We start from the raw sequence: 16770 nt of genomic DNA, 5'->3' as shown, positions 1-16770 counted from the left end.
CCACAACCTGACTGTCCCTGGCCTGCCCCTTTCATTCAGTGAAATTCACTTCAATCATGAAGGCTCATCTTCATATGCCAGTGTTACCTAGGTAGGGTGGTCTGCTCTTTTCAGGAGTCCACGTTGAGCCCCTCTAATCGGACACCATCTGCCTACATTGCAAAGAGAAGCACAGAAACCAAATGATTGAAAATGATGAAAACACAAAAAGATTTTATTTAATAATCTCATTAGCGGGTTGATGGGGGGGGGGGGGGGGGGGATGACTCAAGGAAGGCATATTTTAAGCAGATTAAACTTGTTGGGGACTGGTTGGCTTTCTTGATTGTACCTGTGTGAAGTACTACTACCCTGTTTCCCCGAAAATAAGCCCTACCCTGAAAATAAGAGGACTTTAACTAGGGCTTATTTGGGGGGTAGGTCTTATATTGCAGCCATCACCGACAATCACGCTAGGTCTTATTTTCGGGGAAACAGGGTAGGTGTGGGTACTTGTGACCGAGGAAATCTGTGCTATTAGGCTCCTTTCACACTGAGGCCATTTTCAGGCGTTTTAGCACTAGACATAGCGCCTGTAAAGCGTCTGAAAACTGCCGCCCGAATGTGAAAGCCCGAGTGCTTTCACACTGTGGCGGTGCGCTTGCGGGACGTTAGAAAAAGTCCTCCAAGCAGCATCTTTGGGGTGGTTTGGGAGCAGTGTATACACCACCCCCAAAACGGCATGCCCAATGAGATTAAAAGTGCCCGAAAAAAGCGCCTCTTAAACAGCGATAAAGTGCCGCTAAAACAAGCGGCGCTTTAGCGCTACCGCGGCCCTAGTGTGCCTAATGCCGCGTACACACGACCGGAAATTCCGCCAGCAAAAGACCGATGTGAGCTTTTGGTCGGAAAATGCGACCGTGTGTATGCTCCATCGGACTGTTGCTGGCGATATTCCAGCCAGCAAAAGATTGAGAGCATGTTCTCTATTTTTCGGTCGGGAAAAGTTCCTATTCGAAAATGCGATCGTCTGTATGCAATTCAGACACGCAAAAAAAATCACGCATGCTCGGGAACAATTTGACGCATGCTCGGAAGCATTGAACTTCATTTTCTCGGCTCGTCATAGTGTTGTATGTCACCACGTTCTTGACGGTCGAAAGTACCGAGAACTTTTGTGTGACTGTGTGTATGCAAGACAAACTTGAGCGGAATTCCGTCGGAAAAACCATCCAAGTTTTTTCTGACGGAATTTCTGATCGTGTGTATGGGGCATAAGAAACCACAAGAACTTCTCCTATCATCTATTTAGCTTCATATTAATTATCTTGATAGTCCGAATTTGTTGTTTTCATTAATGATTTCAGTGCTGACATAGCGGTTGCTGCCCTCAGTCCTCACTGTTTCTCTGCTGCTCTGTGGGTGAGAGAGATGCCAGATGTGGCCCCTGAGCCGTCTATCTGCCCATCTCTTGCTCTGCTCCATGCCTGTAAACACCAGTGTGAGATCATAGAGGACAGGCCCGGCTCAGATACTTTGTGCTAGGCAGCGATAAGGACACAGGAAAAAAAACCATTAGGAGGGCAGTGGCCTTTGATAACCCACAGTCTGCTACGTGCTAATGGGACGGCTACTGTTCCCTGGAGGACACCAGCGCTGTGAACTTGTTATGTTGTCCTACTAAGTGCTTGTGTGACCCTCGTGACCCCGAAAGAAACATGGAGCAGATTGAGTTATATGCTCCTTGTTCTCGGGGAAAGGACTAATGGGTTGTATTCCTTCTCTTACTTCACCTTCTCTGGAGGCTTCGGAGAAATGCCACTGAGCTCTGCCTGTTTTATAAAGACCCGTGAAACCATTGCTTTTGGTTTCATCTCACCCCGGTCTGGTTCTCCAATAGGTTTCTCTATAGTAACTTCACTTTTAAAATTGTGATATCTAAATTAAAGTGAAACATTTAAAAAAAAAAATGACATTGGCAGAGGAAAGTTCCTTCTCCTTTTGCTAACATTATGTGAGTTATCTACTATTTAGGATGGTGCCAATTATCAACAGCAGCAGAAAAAATAGTTCAGTTCTCTATCGATATCAGTCTACAAGATAGGTTATATTACAGCGAGGGGAAAAAAGTATTTGATCCCCTGCTGATTTTGTACGTTTGCCCACTGATAAAGAAATGATCAGTCTATAATTTTAACGGTAGGTTTATTTTAACAGTGAGAGACAGAATAACAAAAATATCCAGAAAAACGCATTTAAAAAAAAATATAAATTTTTATTTGAATTTTAATGAGTGAAATAAATATTTAACCCCTTCGCAAAACATTACTTGGTGGCAAAACCCTTGTTGGCAATCACAGAATTCAGATGTTTCTTGTAGTTGGCCACCAGGTTTCCGCACCTCTCAGGAGGGATTTCGTCCCACTTCTCTTTTGCAGAGCCTCCTTTAAGTCATTTGGCAACTCGAACCTTCAGCTCCCTCCAAATATTTTCTATAGGATCAAGGTCTAGAGACTGGCCAGGCCACTCCAGGACCTTAATGTGCTTTTTATTAAGCCACTCCTTTGTTGCCTTGGCCGTGTGTTTTGGGTCATTATCATACTGGAATACCCATCCACGACCCATTTTCAATGCCCTGGCTGAAGGAAGGAGGTTCTCCCTCAAGATTTGACGGTAAATGTCCCTGTCCATTGTCTCTTTGATGCTGTGAAGTTGTCCTGTCCCCTTAGCAGAAAAACACCCCCAAAGCATAATGTTTCCACCTCCATGTTTGATGGTGGGGATGGTGTTCTTGGGGTCATAGGCAGCATTCCTCCTCCTCCAAACACGACGAGTTCAGTTGATGCCAAAGAGCTCGATTTTAGCCTCATCTGACCACAACACTTTCACCCAGTTCTCCTCTGAATCATTCAGATGTTCATTAGCAAACTTCAGTTGGACCTGTACATGTGCTTTCTTGAGCAGGGGGACCTTGCGGGAGCTGCAGGATTTCAGTCCTTCATGGTGTAGTGTGTTACCAATTGTTTTCTTGGTGACTATGGTCCCAGCGGCCTTGAGATCATTGACAAGATTCTCCCGTGTAGTTACAGGCTGATTCCTCTGATCTTTGAAACTCCACGAGGTGAGATCTTGCTTGAAGTCCCAGACCGAGGGAGATTGACAGTTATTTTATTTTGTGTTTCTTCCATTTGCGAATAATCACACCAACTGTTGCCACCCTCTCACCAAGCTGCTTGGCGATGGTCTTGTAGCCCATTCCAGTTTTGTGTAGGTCTACAATCTTGTCCCTGACATCCTTGGACAGCTTTTTGGTCTTGGCCATGGTGGAGAGATTGGAATCTAATTGATTGATTGCTTCTGTGTCTTTTTATACAGGTAACAAGCTGAGATTAGGAGCACTCCACTCTCAGCTCGTTACCTGTATAGAAGACACCTGGGAGCCAGAAACCTTGCTGCTTGATAGGGGATCAAATACTTATTTCACTCATTAAAATTCAAATCGATTTATAACTTTTTTTGAAATGTGTTTTTCTAGATATTTTTGTTGTTGTTCTGTCTCTCACTGTTGAAATAAACTTACCATTAAAATTATAGACTGATCATTTTGTTTGTTAGTGAGCGGACGTACAAAATCAGCAGGGGATCAAATACTTTTTTTCCCCTCACTGTAGGTGCTTTTCATTCGAATTTGCTAAAAACTGAGGGACAGTAGTGATGTTAAATTGCAAATAATACAGCACACCTTACTAATATCTGCTACTACAGCAAGTAACATAACTTAAAGGAGAAGTACAGCCAAAGCTCATTCGGCTGTAATTCTCCTGTGAATCACAGGAGTGCAGTTCATTCTGCACTCCTGTGACCCGTTTTCAGCAGACAACGGGCTGAAGTCACAGAGTCGGTCCAGCCTGGAGCAAGAACGCGACAATGTGGTCGGGATCCACACACAACCCTGGACCAGCACCTGGCTCAGCCTCTCGGCGACCCGCTAAGAGCCTGAGCCAGCCACTCCCACCCCCTCACTGGAGCGCGTGGAGAGCAGAGAGAACCAGTGATCGACAGTCACCAGCTCTCTGCTCGTGGAGCTGTGAGAACCGAGCGATCGGCTGTCTTAGAGCTGGGGGGGGGGGGGGGTCAACCAATAATTCTTGGGGGAAAAAAATGCCGAACTTCTCTTTTAGTCTCTTAAAAATGTGTCCATTTGTATGAAGAAGTAACAGATGAAATAAAGTATTTTAACTGTGTCAAAAACCATGAAAAGGTTAACCAGCACCCTGTACTCTCACCTAGTCCCCAAGAGTCCCTGCTTTACTCTCTGTGTGATAAACGGTCAGTGCCCACATTGCTGGTGCAGCAGTACAAGGATTTGAAAGCCACACTCTTCTTCTGCCTCTTTCCTTGGGATTTTCAGGACGGAGCAGAGTGGTTCTGATTGGTCACGTGCTGGCACGTTTCAGAAATATCACAAACCTCAATAATGAGATTTGTAAAGTTAAAAAGAAAAAAAAAAAAACCCCACATTTATACTTACCTGCTCTGTGCAATGTAATTGCACAGAGTGGCCGTGAACCTCCTCTTTTCGGGGGTCTCCCGCTGGCGCTTCTGGCCCCTCCCCTCTGTTCAGTGCCCCCATGGCAAGCTGCTTCCCATGGTGGCACTCATGCGTGCTCGCCCCTGAGCCCCCGCTGCTGCGTCTATTGACACAGGCAGCAGCCCGCCCCCTATTCCCTCGTCACTGGCTTTGATTGACAGCACTGGGAGCCAAGAATTTTAATCAAGAACATTAATGATTTCTGTGCGTTGGTGTGTATAACCTTTATGACATCTATTTCTAAGTACTGGGATAGGCCACCCAAAACAATTGCTGAAATCCCTATATTAGTGAGAAATGGCAGTGTGTACTTTTTTACTGTAGTAAGCTCATTATTATTTACTGTAGTTTACCCCTGGTATCTTTCTAGATCTACAGCACTCTAATCTGGTTTATCATCGATGTAGAACAAATACATCTTAGGGGGTGCCAATAGTTTGATCTCTGACACCAGAAAATTGCTGTAAGGCTTTGTTCACACCTGGGATCCAATTTTGGGATCCAATCTTTGGGGTTTACTTTACACTGGCTGTACATATCCAGAAAAAAAAAGTCGCTTTCCACTGCATTAGTCTTATCTTGATCATGTCCAGTTACTTAATTGCTGTTTGTAATGATCTTGTCTTCTTATCTCAGGGTTCACGAGAGGTCTTTGAGAACTACTACCGGAAACAGAGGAGAAAGCAAGCCAGACTTGTGCTCTTGCCACCGTCCAACATGGTAACTTCTTTGGATAGTTTGAAGGGTGTTGATTAGTACATGAGCTGTGTAGAATATTTGAGGGCTGTACATTAGCTGTGTAGGTGGTTTGAGTGTTGTCCATTGGTACATGAACTATGTGGGATCTTTAAGGGGTGTTCATTAGTACATGAGCTGTGTTCAAGGTTTGAGGCTTGTCCATTAGTACATGAGCTGTGTAGAAGGTTAGATGGGGACCATTAGTACATAAGCTGTGTAGAAAGTTTGAGGGGCGTCCATTAGTACATGAGTCATGTAGATGGTTTTAGGGGTGTTCATTAGTACATGAGCCGTGTAGAAGGTGTGGGGGGTGCCCATTAATACACGGACTGTGTAGCAGGTTTGAGGAGTGTTTATTAATACACGAGCTGTGTAGAAGGTTTGAGTGGTGTCCATTAGTACATGAGCCATCTAGAAGTTTTGAGCGGTGTCCATTAAATACATGAGCCATGTAGATGGTTTGAGGGGGTGTCCATTAATACATTAGCCGTGTATAAGGTATGAGGGGTGTCCATTAATACGTTAGCTGTGTGTAAGGTATGAGGGGTGTCCATTAATACATGAGGCATGTAGAAGGTTTGGCGAGTGCCCATTAATACCTGAGCTGTGTAGAAATTATGAGGGGTATTCATTAGTACATGAGCCGTGCAGAAGATTTAAGGGGTGTCTGTTAGTACATGAGTGGTGTAGAAAGTTTGAGGGGTGTCCATTAGTACACGAGCCGTGTATAAGGAGTGCCCATTAATACATGATTCTTGTAGAAGGTTTTAGGGGTGCCCATGAATGAGTAATGTAGAATTGGTTTCCATTAGTACATAAGCTGTGTAGAAGGTTTGAGGGGTGTCCATTAATTCATAAGCCATGTGGAAGGTTTGTGGGGTGTCCATAAGTACATGAGCTGTGCAGAATATTTAAGGGGTGTCTATTAGTACACGGACGGTGTAGAAAATTTGAGGGGTGTACACGAGCCATGTAGAAGGTTTGAGGGGTGTCCATTAATACATGAGTCATGTAGAAGGTTTAAAGGTTGTCCATTCGTAGATGTCCATTAATAGAAGGTATTAGAGGTGTCCATTAATGCACAAGCTGTGTAGAAGGGTTTAGGGGTGTCCGTAAGTACATGAGCCATGCAGAATATTTAAGGGGTGTCAATTAGTACATGGATGGTGTAGAAAGTTTGAGGGGTGTACATTAGTACCTGACCCATGTAGAAAGTGTGAGGGGTGTCCATTAGTACATGAGTCATGTAGAAGGTTTGAGGGGTTTACATTGTTACCTGAGCCATGTAGAAAGTATGAGGGGGTGTCCATTAGTACATGAGTCATGTAGAAGGTTTGAGGGGTTTACATTGTTACCTGAGCCATGTAGAAAGTATGAGGGGGTGTCCATTAGTACATGAGTCATGTAGAAGGTTTAAAGGGTGACCATTAGTAGGTGAGCCATGCAGAAGATTTGAGGGGATGTCCATTAGTACATTAGCTGTATAGAAGGTATTGGGGGTGTCCATTAATACACAAGCTGTGTAGAAGGTTTGAGGGATGTCCATAAGTACATGAGCTGTGCAGAAGGTTTAAGGGGTGTCTATTAGTACCTGAGCTATGTAGAAAGTATGAGGGGTGTCCATTAGTACATGAGCCATGTAGAAGGTTTAAGGGGTGTACGTGAGTCATGTAGAAGGTTTGAGGGGTTTCCATTTGTACATGAGCTGCATGGAGCGTTGTCCATGTGCCCGCAAGTAAATGGTATAGAAACAGACCTAAATTCAAAACTATGGTGTGAAAAGGGTGATCGCAGAGTAGAAAATCATACCTTTCATCATAAAAGCTGGATCCTGGACCTGAATGGCCAGACAACCAATGAGTTGTGTGATTTCTATCGAAAGAATAGAGCACTGTTCAGCCAGACCCAATGACTGGCCAACTGTGATGGGGGGGTGTTTAGGAAGTGTGCCAAAGGAAGAGATCACAGGAAAGCAGATTTATAGTATAGTATAGTGAGCAAACAGGTGACGGAGAAAGCTGTACAAATTCTGTTGTCACCCCCCCCGGCTATACAGTATGGCAGGATTGTGTGAATCACAAGACTGTCTGAACAGATTTTGTATAAAATAGCTTGTGTATTTCGTTTTCCATGTTTTTTATTGAAGTTTTTTTTTCAAAAAAATAAGAATTGCAAAGAATCCTATACATTTTCAGGTTTCTGACAATAGGGTAGGAACATGAAAGCGAAACTTGATCTAATCAATGTATACAATATCGAAAATGTATAATAGAACCAAACAGACATTGTGTATTAATAAATCCCTAGCAAAGTAGTGATATTGGTCATGTCACCAGAACTTCCAGACACCCCAGTGGGAGCAAACTGTAGCTTGTGTTTTTCAGCTGTGTGTTTATAGAGATATTGCCATGGATTTTTTTTTTTGCGCTATATTTGCACACTTTATTAAAGGATCAGGCAGCCCAAAACATATTTCTATTTCCAACCGGTGGAGAGAGAAATCACCTCACAGTTCTTTCTATTTCTCGTGGGCCCTACTGGTAAGATTTCTACACTGACTTCTTTGGTCTGCACACCACCTGTTCCCATTATGAGGGTTCCCACAATTCCTGCTGGATTTTTATTCATTACAGTGGGGAAAAGATCTATTTGATCCCCTGCAGATTTTGTAAGTTTGCCCACTTACAAAGAAATGAAGGGTCTATAATTTTTATCATAGGTGTATTTTAAATGATAGAATATCAACAACCAAAAATCCAGAATAAACACATGATACAAATGTTATAAATTGAGTTGCAGCTCAGTGAGTAAAATAAGTATTTGAAAACATGACTTAGTACTTGGTGGCAAAACCCTTGTTGGCAAGCACAGAGCTCAAACGTTTCTTGTAATTGGTTACCAGTTTTGCACACATCTCAGGAGGGATTTTGGTCCACTCTTCTTTACAGATCTTCTCTAAACCTTCAGGATTTCTTGGCTGTCTCTTCGTAACTCGAAGTTTCAGCTCCCTCCATACATTTTCTATAGGATTAAGATCTAGACTGGCTAGGCCACTCCATGACCTTATTGTGCTGCTTCTTCAGCTGCTGCTTTGTTGCCTTGGTGGTATTTTTTGGGTCATTGTCATGCTGGAAGACCCATCCCCGACCCATCTTCGGTGTTTTGGATGAGAATCGTCTTCCCTCAGCCAGGATTTTACAATATATGGCCCCGTCCATTGACCCCTCAATGCAGCAAAGTCGGCCTGTACCTTTAGCAGAAAAACAGCCCCAAAGCATAATGTTTCTACCTCCATGCTTGACTGTAGGGATGGTGTTCTTAGGGTCATAGTCAGCATTTTTCTTCCTCCAAACACGGCGAGTCGAGTTAATGCCAAAGAGACACATTTTGGTCTCATCTGACCACAGCCTTTTCTCCCAATCCTTCTCTGCGTTATTTAGATGTTCACTGTCAAACTTTAGAAGGGCCTGTAAATGTGTCTTCCTCTGGAGGGGGACCTTGTGGGTGTTGCAGGATTTCAATCCATGGCAATGTATAGTGTTACCAATGGTTTGTTTGTTGACTGTGGTCCCAACTGCCTTGAGATCATTCACAAGCTCCTCCTGTGTAGTTCTGGGCTGGTCTCTCGCTTTTCTCATGATCATCCTTAGAGGTGAAATTTTGCATGGCCCTCCAGACCGAGGGTGATTGATGGTTATTTTGTATTTCTTCTATTTGTGAATAATCGCTCCAACAGTTTTCTCCTTCTCATCAAGCTTCTTGCTGATGGTCTTGTAGCCCATTCCAGCCTTGTGCAGGTCTACAATCTTCGATCCCTGATGTCCTTTGACAGATCTTTGGTCTTGCCCATGATGGTGAGGTTTGAGTGAAAGAAAGAGATTCTGTGGACAAGTGTCTTTTATACACATAACGAGTTGTCGTTAGAAGCACCTTCTTAAACTGACAGGACTAATCTGTGTAGCACATGAGGACATACTGTAGCCGGTCTGTGGGAGCCAGAATTATTGTTGGTTGGTAGGGGATCAAACTGAACTGCAACTCTGTTTATAACATCTGTATCATTTTTTTTTCTGGATTTTTGGTTGATATTCTGTCTCTATCATTTAAAATACACCTATGATAACAATAATAGACCCTAAATTTTTTTGCAAGTGGGCAAAGGTACAAAATCTGCAGGGTATCAAATAATTTTGTTCCCCACTATATATATATTGGGGACCAGCACTGCGATGTTTGCACAGGCTATGGCCATGGGATCTTGCCATCTGAACCCTCAGGAGATATAGGAAGGTGAAAGGTATATTATTCTACTAAACTCCGCCTTTAAATTTAATATCACTTTTTGAGCAGGCTGACTCTTTAACATGACCCACAGTGCAGCAGTTGTGTATTGATTGCAGAGGCTTACATTGTTGTCTTCTCTCTTCCAGCATGAGACTTTGGATGGATATAGGAAATACTTCCATCAAATCGTAGGGTAAGTAGTCCAAACATAGGTATGCGAAACCTGCTAACTCTGACAGGCTATTTCTCCGCAATAGCAAATTAGATTTTCACTTCCATATTGCAGTTGGAGATTTTATTTTTTCCCGGTTTAGACTTTGCCACATTTTTCACCTTTTGGTGGAATCCTCATTACATTGTTTTCATAGAAAGCGTTATGTAGTTAAAGTGATTGTAAGGGTAGTTTCTTATTTTATTTTTTTTTTTAAATAACAAACTTATCATACTTGCCTCCACTGTGCAGCACCTTTTTGAACAGAGTGGCCCTGAACCTCGTCTTCTGAGGTCCCTCGGCGGCTCCTCCCCGCATCAGATAACCTCCTGGGAGAAGCGCTCTCTCGTGGGATTACCTTACGGGCGCGCTCCAGCATTTGGCGTCCATAGAGGCAGAATGCAGGACTCGGCCTCGCCCCCCCGGCGCCTGCGTCATTGGATTTGATTGACAGCAGCAGGAGCCAATGGCTGCGCTGTTATCAATCTATCCAATCAAGAGCTGGGAGCCCGTGGAGAGAGAGACAGTGTGTCCCCGCCGACTGAATGAAGGGGTTCAGGTAAGTAAAATGGGGGGTCGGTGACTGCCAGGTGTATTTTCACCTTCATGCATAGGATGCATGAAGGTGAAAAAACACGAACCTTTTCAACCCCTTTAAGAGAACTTTGGGTCTAAGGAGTGCACTTACCTGTGTTCACCTGTGACGCAGAATCAGTTATTGTTGGGATCCACTTGGCTACCTGACAGTTGGCTCTGCCTTTCAGTGCGTTGAATACAGCTGCGCACACTTCCTCCCCAGCCCGGTGCTCCAGTAAACTCTTGAGAAGCAGAGCGGTGACTGAGTTCACTGCTCTCCCCTTGGAGCAGACCGAGAACTGAGCGATCAGCAGTCATGTGATAGCTCAGTTCTTGGTCTCAATTCACGTGGGACAACTGCATGTTGGCACTGATGATGCTGAGTTTGCTCATACACAGCGTGACCTATTGAGCATGTTTCCTGCTATTCCTTCACAGATTTAATCCACAACATTCCATTATGATTAAGCAGGAACATTCTTGCTAGCTTTTATAAAGACCATGTATGTGTGCAAAGCAAAACACATTTCACTTAAAGTATAACTAAAGGCACAACTTTTTTTTTCTAGTGTTGGATAGAGTTGAGATTTCAGTTTTTAGTGCTGTTTGTGCCCCGGTTAAGGAGATTCACCCTCTCCATTTGTCCTATTTACCATTATCATTGAAAGTGAAAGTAAAAATCCCCAATTTTGGGTTTTCCCCAGAAAAGTAATAGAGGGGAAATCTTCCAATGGGGACACTAGTTCTGGTGGGTTGGGGGGGGGGGTTGGGGGGGGGGGTGGCAAGGAATTCCCTTAATTTGCAGGGATTTCCTCTCACTTCCTGTTCAGCTATGGGACAGGAAGTGAAGGAAAATTCCAACAATTAGACAGGGGTTATTATAACCCCCCCTTGCTTTGTCCAAAATGGAAAAAAAGGTTGCCTATAGTTCTACTTTAACCACTTCAGCCCCAGAAGATTTGGCTGCACAATGACCAGAGCATTTTTTGAGATGCGGCACCGCGTCGCTTTAACTGACAATTGCGCGGTCGTGCGGCGTTGCACCCAAACAAAAGTGACGTAGTTTTTTTCCCACAAATAGAGCTTTCTTTTGGTGGTATTTGATCATCTCTGCGGTTTTTATTTTTTGCGCTATAAACAAAAAAAGAGCGAAAATTTTGAAAAAAACACAATATTTTGTACTTTTTGCTTTAATAAATTTCCCCAATTTTTTTTTAAAAAAGCTAATTTTTTTTCTAAGTTTAGGGCGATATGTATTCTTATTTATGGTAATAAAAATCGCAATAAGCGTATATTGACTGGTTTGCGTGAAAGTTATAGCGTCTACAAAATAGGGGATAGATTTATGGCATTTTTATTATTATTTTTTTTTACTAGTAATGGCGGCGATCTGCGATTTTTAAAAAATTTTTTTTTATCGTGACTGCGACATGGCGGACACATCGGACACTTTTTGACAGGATTGACAATTATGCAGCGATCAGTGCTATAAAAATGCACTGTTTACTGTATAAATGTCACTGGCAGGGAAGGGGTTAACGCTAGGGGGCGATCAAGGGGTTAACTGTGTTCCTTGACTGTGTGTTCTAACTGTAGGGGGAGGGGACTGACTATAGGAGATGACAGATCGTTGTTCCTAGCTGTTAAGAACTCACGATCTGTCTCTCCTCACAGAACAGAACAGGGATTTGTGTGTTTACACACACACACGTCCCTGTTCTGCCTCTCGTTCCCGCAATCGCTCTTGGCCGGCGGTCATCGCGACCGTCGGCCACGAGCATCGGCACCCCCGCAGTGCAGCTGGCTATCCCGCTTAAAGGAGCGGACGTATAGCTAGGACGGCTCGCGAGAAAGTGTCAACTTGCTGCAGTATAATGACGGCGGCTGGTCGGCAAGTGGTTGTAAAGGCAGAAGGTTTTTTATCTTAATGCATTCTATGCATTAAGATAAGTAGCCTTTTGTGTGCAGCAGTTCCCCCTAATACCTACCGGAGACCTAGCGATGTCCACGAGTGTCTAGGCCATCCGGGACTTCTCATGATTGGCTGTGACACAGCCACAGTGCCATTGGCTCCCGCTGATGTCAATCAAAGTCACTTAGCCAATCAGGAGAGAGATGGGGCCGGGCCGAACCACAGCTTTTGTGTCTGAATGTATACACAGAGCTGCAGCTCGGCGTTGGTGCCCTCAAAGCAAGCTGCTGTGGGGGCACTCAACAGGAGGGAGGGGCCAGGATCACAGAAGAGGGACCCGCGAAGAGGAGGATTTGGGCTGCTCTGTGCAAAACCACTGCACAGATCAGGTAAGTATAACGTGCTTGTTATCTTTATAGAAAAAAAAGCAAGACTTTACAGTTTGGGCTGGTTACTGCTTGACCCACACTTCCTGAGATGTCAAAGGCTGTGAGTGCCGGGGAGTAGTGGTGGTGCAGCATAGTCTGCGGATGTAGTTAAGCCCAATGCAGCAGAGTCTGGGTTGTAGCAGAGATGCAGCAGGGTCTGTGGGTGTAGTGGAGATGCTGCTCAATGCAGCAGAGGTGCAGCAGGGTTTGTGGATAAAGGGGAGATGCTGCCCAATGCAGCAGAGTCTGGGGTGTAGCAGAGGTGCAGCAAGGTCTGTGGATGTAGGAGAGATGCTGCCCTCTGTCACTGGCGCTCCCATTTTCTTCTTGTCCTCTGTGCTCAAAGTCTTTGGCTTTTTGATTGACTGGGCTCCGATTACATAATTGCCATGCATGCACATTAGAGTTACTTCATCCTGGAACAAAACCATGCCGAGACTGTACACTGAGCTGTGTGTAGAGCATGGGTGTCCAACCTGCGGCCCTTCAGCTTGTTGCAGAACTACAGGACACATGAGGCATTGCAAGGAAAGTCCCTTGAGGCATTGCAAGGTTGACAGTTGCAAGTATGACTCCCAAAGGCAGAGACATGCTGGGACTTGGCTCCCAAAGGCAGAGACATGCTGGGACTTGGCTCCCAAAGGCAGAGACATGCTGGGACTTGGCTCCCAAAGGCAGAGACGTGATGGGACTTGGCTCCCAAAGGCAGAGACGTGATGGGACTTGGCTCCCAAAGGCAGAGACATGAAGGGACTTGGCTCCCAAAGGCAGAGACGTGATGGGACCTGGCTCCCAAAGGCAGAGAAGTGATGGGTCTTGGCTCCCAAAGGCAGAGACATGATGGGACTTGGCTCCCAAAGGCAGGGGCATGATGGGACTTGGCTCCCAAAGGCAGGGGCATGATGGCACTTGGCTCCCAAAGGCAGGGGCATGATGGGACTTGGCTCCCAAAGGCAGGGGCATGATGGCACTTGGCTCCCAAAGGCAGGGACATGATGGCACTTGGCTCCCAAAGGCAGGGACATGATGGCACTTGGCTCCCAAAGGCAGGGACATGATGGCACTTGGCTCCCAAAGACAGGGACATGATGGGACTTGGCTCCCAAAGGCAGAGACATGATGGGACCTGGCTCCAAAAGGCACAGGCATGGTGGAGCTTGTAGTCCTGCCACATCTGGATGGATGCTGGTTGGACCCCCATGATGTAGAAAAACATTTATAACAGATGGGACATGCAGAGTCTCTTCTGTGAAGAAAAACCTACTTGTCAGCATAAAAAAAAAAAAAATACTAACTTTTATTCCACTTTCTTGTACAATAAAATATGCATTCAGTAAAAATAAACAGCACTTTCCCCTCAATTTACTGTGGAATGGCATTTTCCATAGTAGTTTCGATCATCATGACAGTGTTTTTGGCTTCCTCTCCTATAAGTTGATATCCATGCACCAAGCAGACATCAGCTGATCCCTATCATACACATAAAAGCTGCATGGCAGGCCTGTGTCATATGTCGGCTACATACCTGAAACGCCATGTGCAAGCTTCCTGCGTCACACACCCTTTGCCCATGATCGCCGGGGTCATGTTACTACCCACACACTGCTTGTTTTCCTCCTGACTGCTATCCTGCTATTCCCAATCAAAGCTGCCATGCTCCAGCCCGATTTCAGCAGATAGGTTATAATAACATTGTAATTGCCGGCTAATTAAACGCATGTTTCTTCATTAAACAATCCTTCATGTTGATACGTTTCAGAGTCAGGGATTGCCCCCTTGCACTGCCTTTCAACCGTATCTCCCTCTCTCCGCCGCAGACTCTGTGGGGCCACTGTGACTGCATTAATGAGTCTGAAACCTCTGTTTCTGTAAAGAGTTAAAGGCTAAAAACACAAAAAAAAGGCATGTCAGGCATGTGCGGTTGCTAGCACACAGTCCTGTACTGCTTTCTTATACCCTATGTGGGCAACGATTTGTTAATACCTGAGTATTACACCTACCTATTCAGCCAAAACCACGTGGACATCCCTCCAGTTCAGATGTGTCTTTGGAAGGGCACTGTTCATGCTACAACATACAAAGACATTTTAGACTGTTTGGTGAAGGCCCTTTTCTGTTCCAGAATGACTGTACCCCAGTGCAGAAAGCCAGCTCTATAAAGAAAAGAACGGCTGCACACCACAGGAACGTTCCAAAGACTTTATTCCAAAAATAGCAAATGACAGCCAATGACAGTCTGTCAATTGCTATTTTTGGAATATTTTGGCTGTCATTTGCTATTTTTGGAATATTTTGGCTGTCATTTGCTATTTTTAGAATATGTTGGCTGTCATTTGCTATTTTTGGAATAAAATCGTTGGAACGTTTCTGTGGTGTGCAGCCGTTCTTTTCTTTCTAGTGATCATCGGTGGCGAGCCGTGGCTTGCACCCAGTGCATCTGGACTGTAGTGAATGCTCACCTGGAGCGGCGTTTTCCTTGTTTGAATCTATAAAGACATGGTTTGGGGTGGAGGAACTGTAATGTCCTGCACAGAGCCCTGACCTCAACCCTACAGAACATCTTTTAGGATGAACTTAAAGAATAAGTTCACTTTTCACTTTTGCTATATTAGTTGTTTTTTTTTTTTTTTTTTTTTTTTTGTACACTATATAGCTGTGCTCATAGAAATGGCCTCTTAATCGCCTTGTTGTTATGCCCACGATTTGAACCTAGCATAAACTGCAAGTGACAAAGTATATAACATAATTGGTATTGCAATTGAAGAATGTCTTGATCTCAAATTCTTTCTGATTGGCAGATGCTTGGAACATATTACCCCCCCAGAATATGGCTGCAACAGGGAGCGGTCAGGGTAGGCTAGTGTGCATGTAGCCTGAGGCAGTGGTCATCAACCCTGTCCTCAGGGCCCACTAACAGGCCAGGTTTGCAAGATCACTGAAATACATCACAGGTGATATCATTTACTGCTCAGTGATTGCAGTATTCTAGTCTGCATCTCCCCAAGGTAATACATAAAACCTGACCTGTTAGTGGGTCCTGAGGACAGGGTTGATGACCACTGGCCTAAGGGATTCCATGGAATCACAACTGGGGCCAGCACCTTGGTGAATACCCAAGGTGCAGACAAAAGGCCAGAAGACAAGGCCCACAGACTGGTACTGCAGGGTGTTGGAATAGCTGATGCACTGGAAAGATATGGACATGTAGGTAAGCAACTTTGATGCGAAGGGAGGCAACAGATTTGGTGGATGCCATATTACATTTTTGGGCTCGAAGGAATACATTCAGATCTGAGATTCAGAATAAGATGAATGCCACCTTTTAGGCTTGTAAACAGATTGGAGTTAAACACCTGGAACCATTTTGTCACAGAAATTGAGGCAATCCTATCTTAATCCAAAAGAACGGAGAGAGCTTGATGGAGATCAGCTAATCTGTTTGGTGACACAGTAAGGTTGGAGGTGAGAAACAGAATAGAGAGATTTCTTAACAGTTCAAGAGGGTAAAGACTTTGCAGTCTTCTTCCTCTGAGGTTTCTATCTTTGATTTTCAAAGCTTAAAGCAGTATTTATTTCTATAAAAGACTTTTGTTTTTGTTTTTTAAATGGACCCCATGTAGGTTTGTGCCATAATGTTACTAGTCCAGGGCTCAAATTTTCAAGTCCTGAGCTAGTAGCCACCAGTTGCCCCACCCAACCCCTACCCTAATTCCGCCCCTAAACATGCCCTCTTAAATTATCGCACATAATGACACTGTTAAATGTTTTATACAGAATTAAGTTACAGATATAAACATTAACAACTTTAAAAATATTAACCTAAAGCATATCAGTGCCCATCAGGACAGCATATCAGTGCTGCCTTATTATTGCAGCTTATCAGTGCCCATCATTGCCGCCTCATCAGTGCAGCATTTCAGTGGTCATCAGTGCCCACCGATGCAGCCTCATCTGTGCCCACCGGTGCAGCCTCATCTGTGCCCACCAGTGCAGCCTCATCTGTGCCCACCGGTGCAGCCTCATCTGTGCCCACCGGTGCAGCCTCATCTGT

At 44.5% G+C, this 16770-nt stretch overlaps 1 protein-coding gene across 1 annotated transcript in view; it reads left to right on the top strand.

Moving 5' to 3' along the window:
* The window catches only part of EXOC6B (exocyst complex component 6B), a 443087-nt gene that overhangs the window by 214798 nt on the left and 211519 nt on the right, over window positions 1-16770 (top strand). The window contains exons 9-10 of the mRNA XM_073611059.1: window positions 5207-5290; window positions 9739-9785. Of these exons, the coding sequence (XP_073467160.1) occupies window positions 5207-5290; window positions 9739-9785 (131 nt within the window). The remainder of the gene's footprint in view (window positions 1-5206; window positions 5291-9738; window positions 9786-16770) is intronic.

Source organism: Aquarana catesbeiana, linkage group LG01 (genome assembly GCF_042186555.1).
Source record: "Aquarana catesbeiana isolate 2022-GZ linkage group LG01, ASM4218655v1, whole genome shotgun sequence".
Classification (NCBI taxonomy): Eukaryota; Metazoa; Chordata; class Amphibia; order Anura; family Ranidae; genus Aquarana; species Aquarana catesbeiana.
This window is presented reverse-complemented; position numbering and strand designations above follow the sequence as displayed.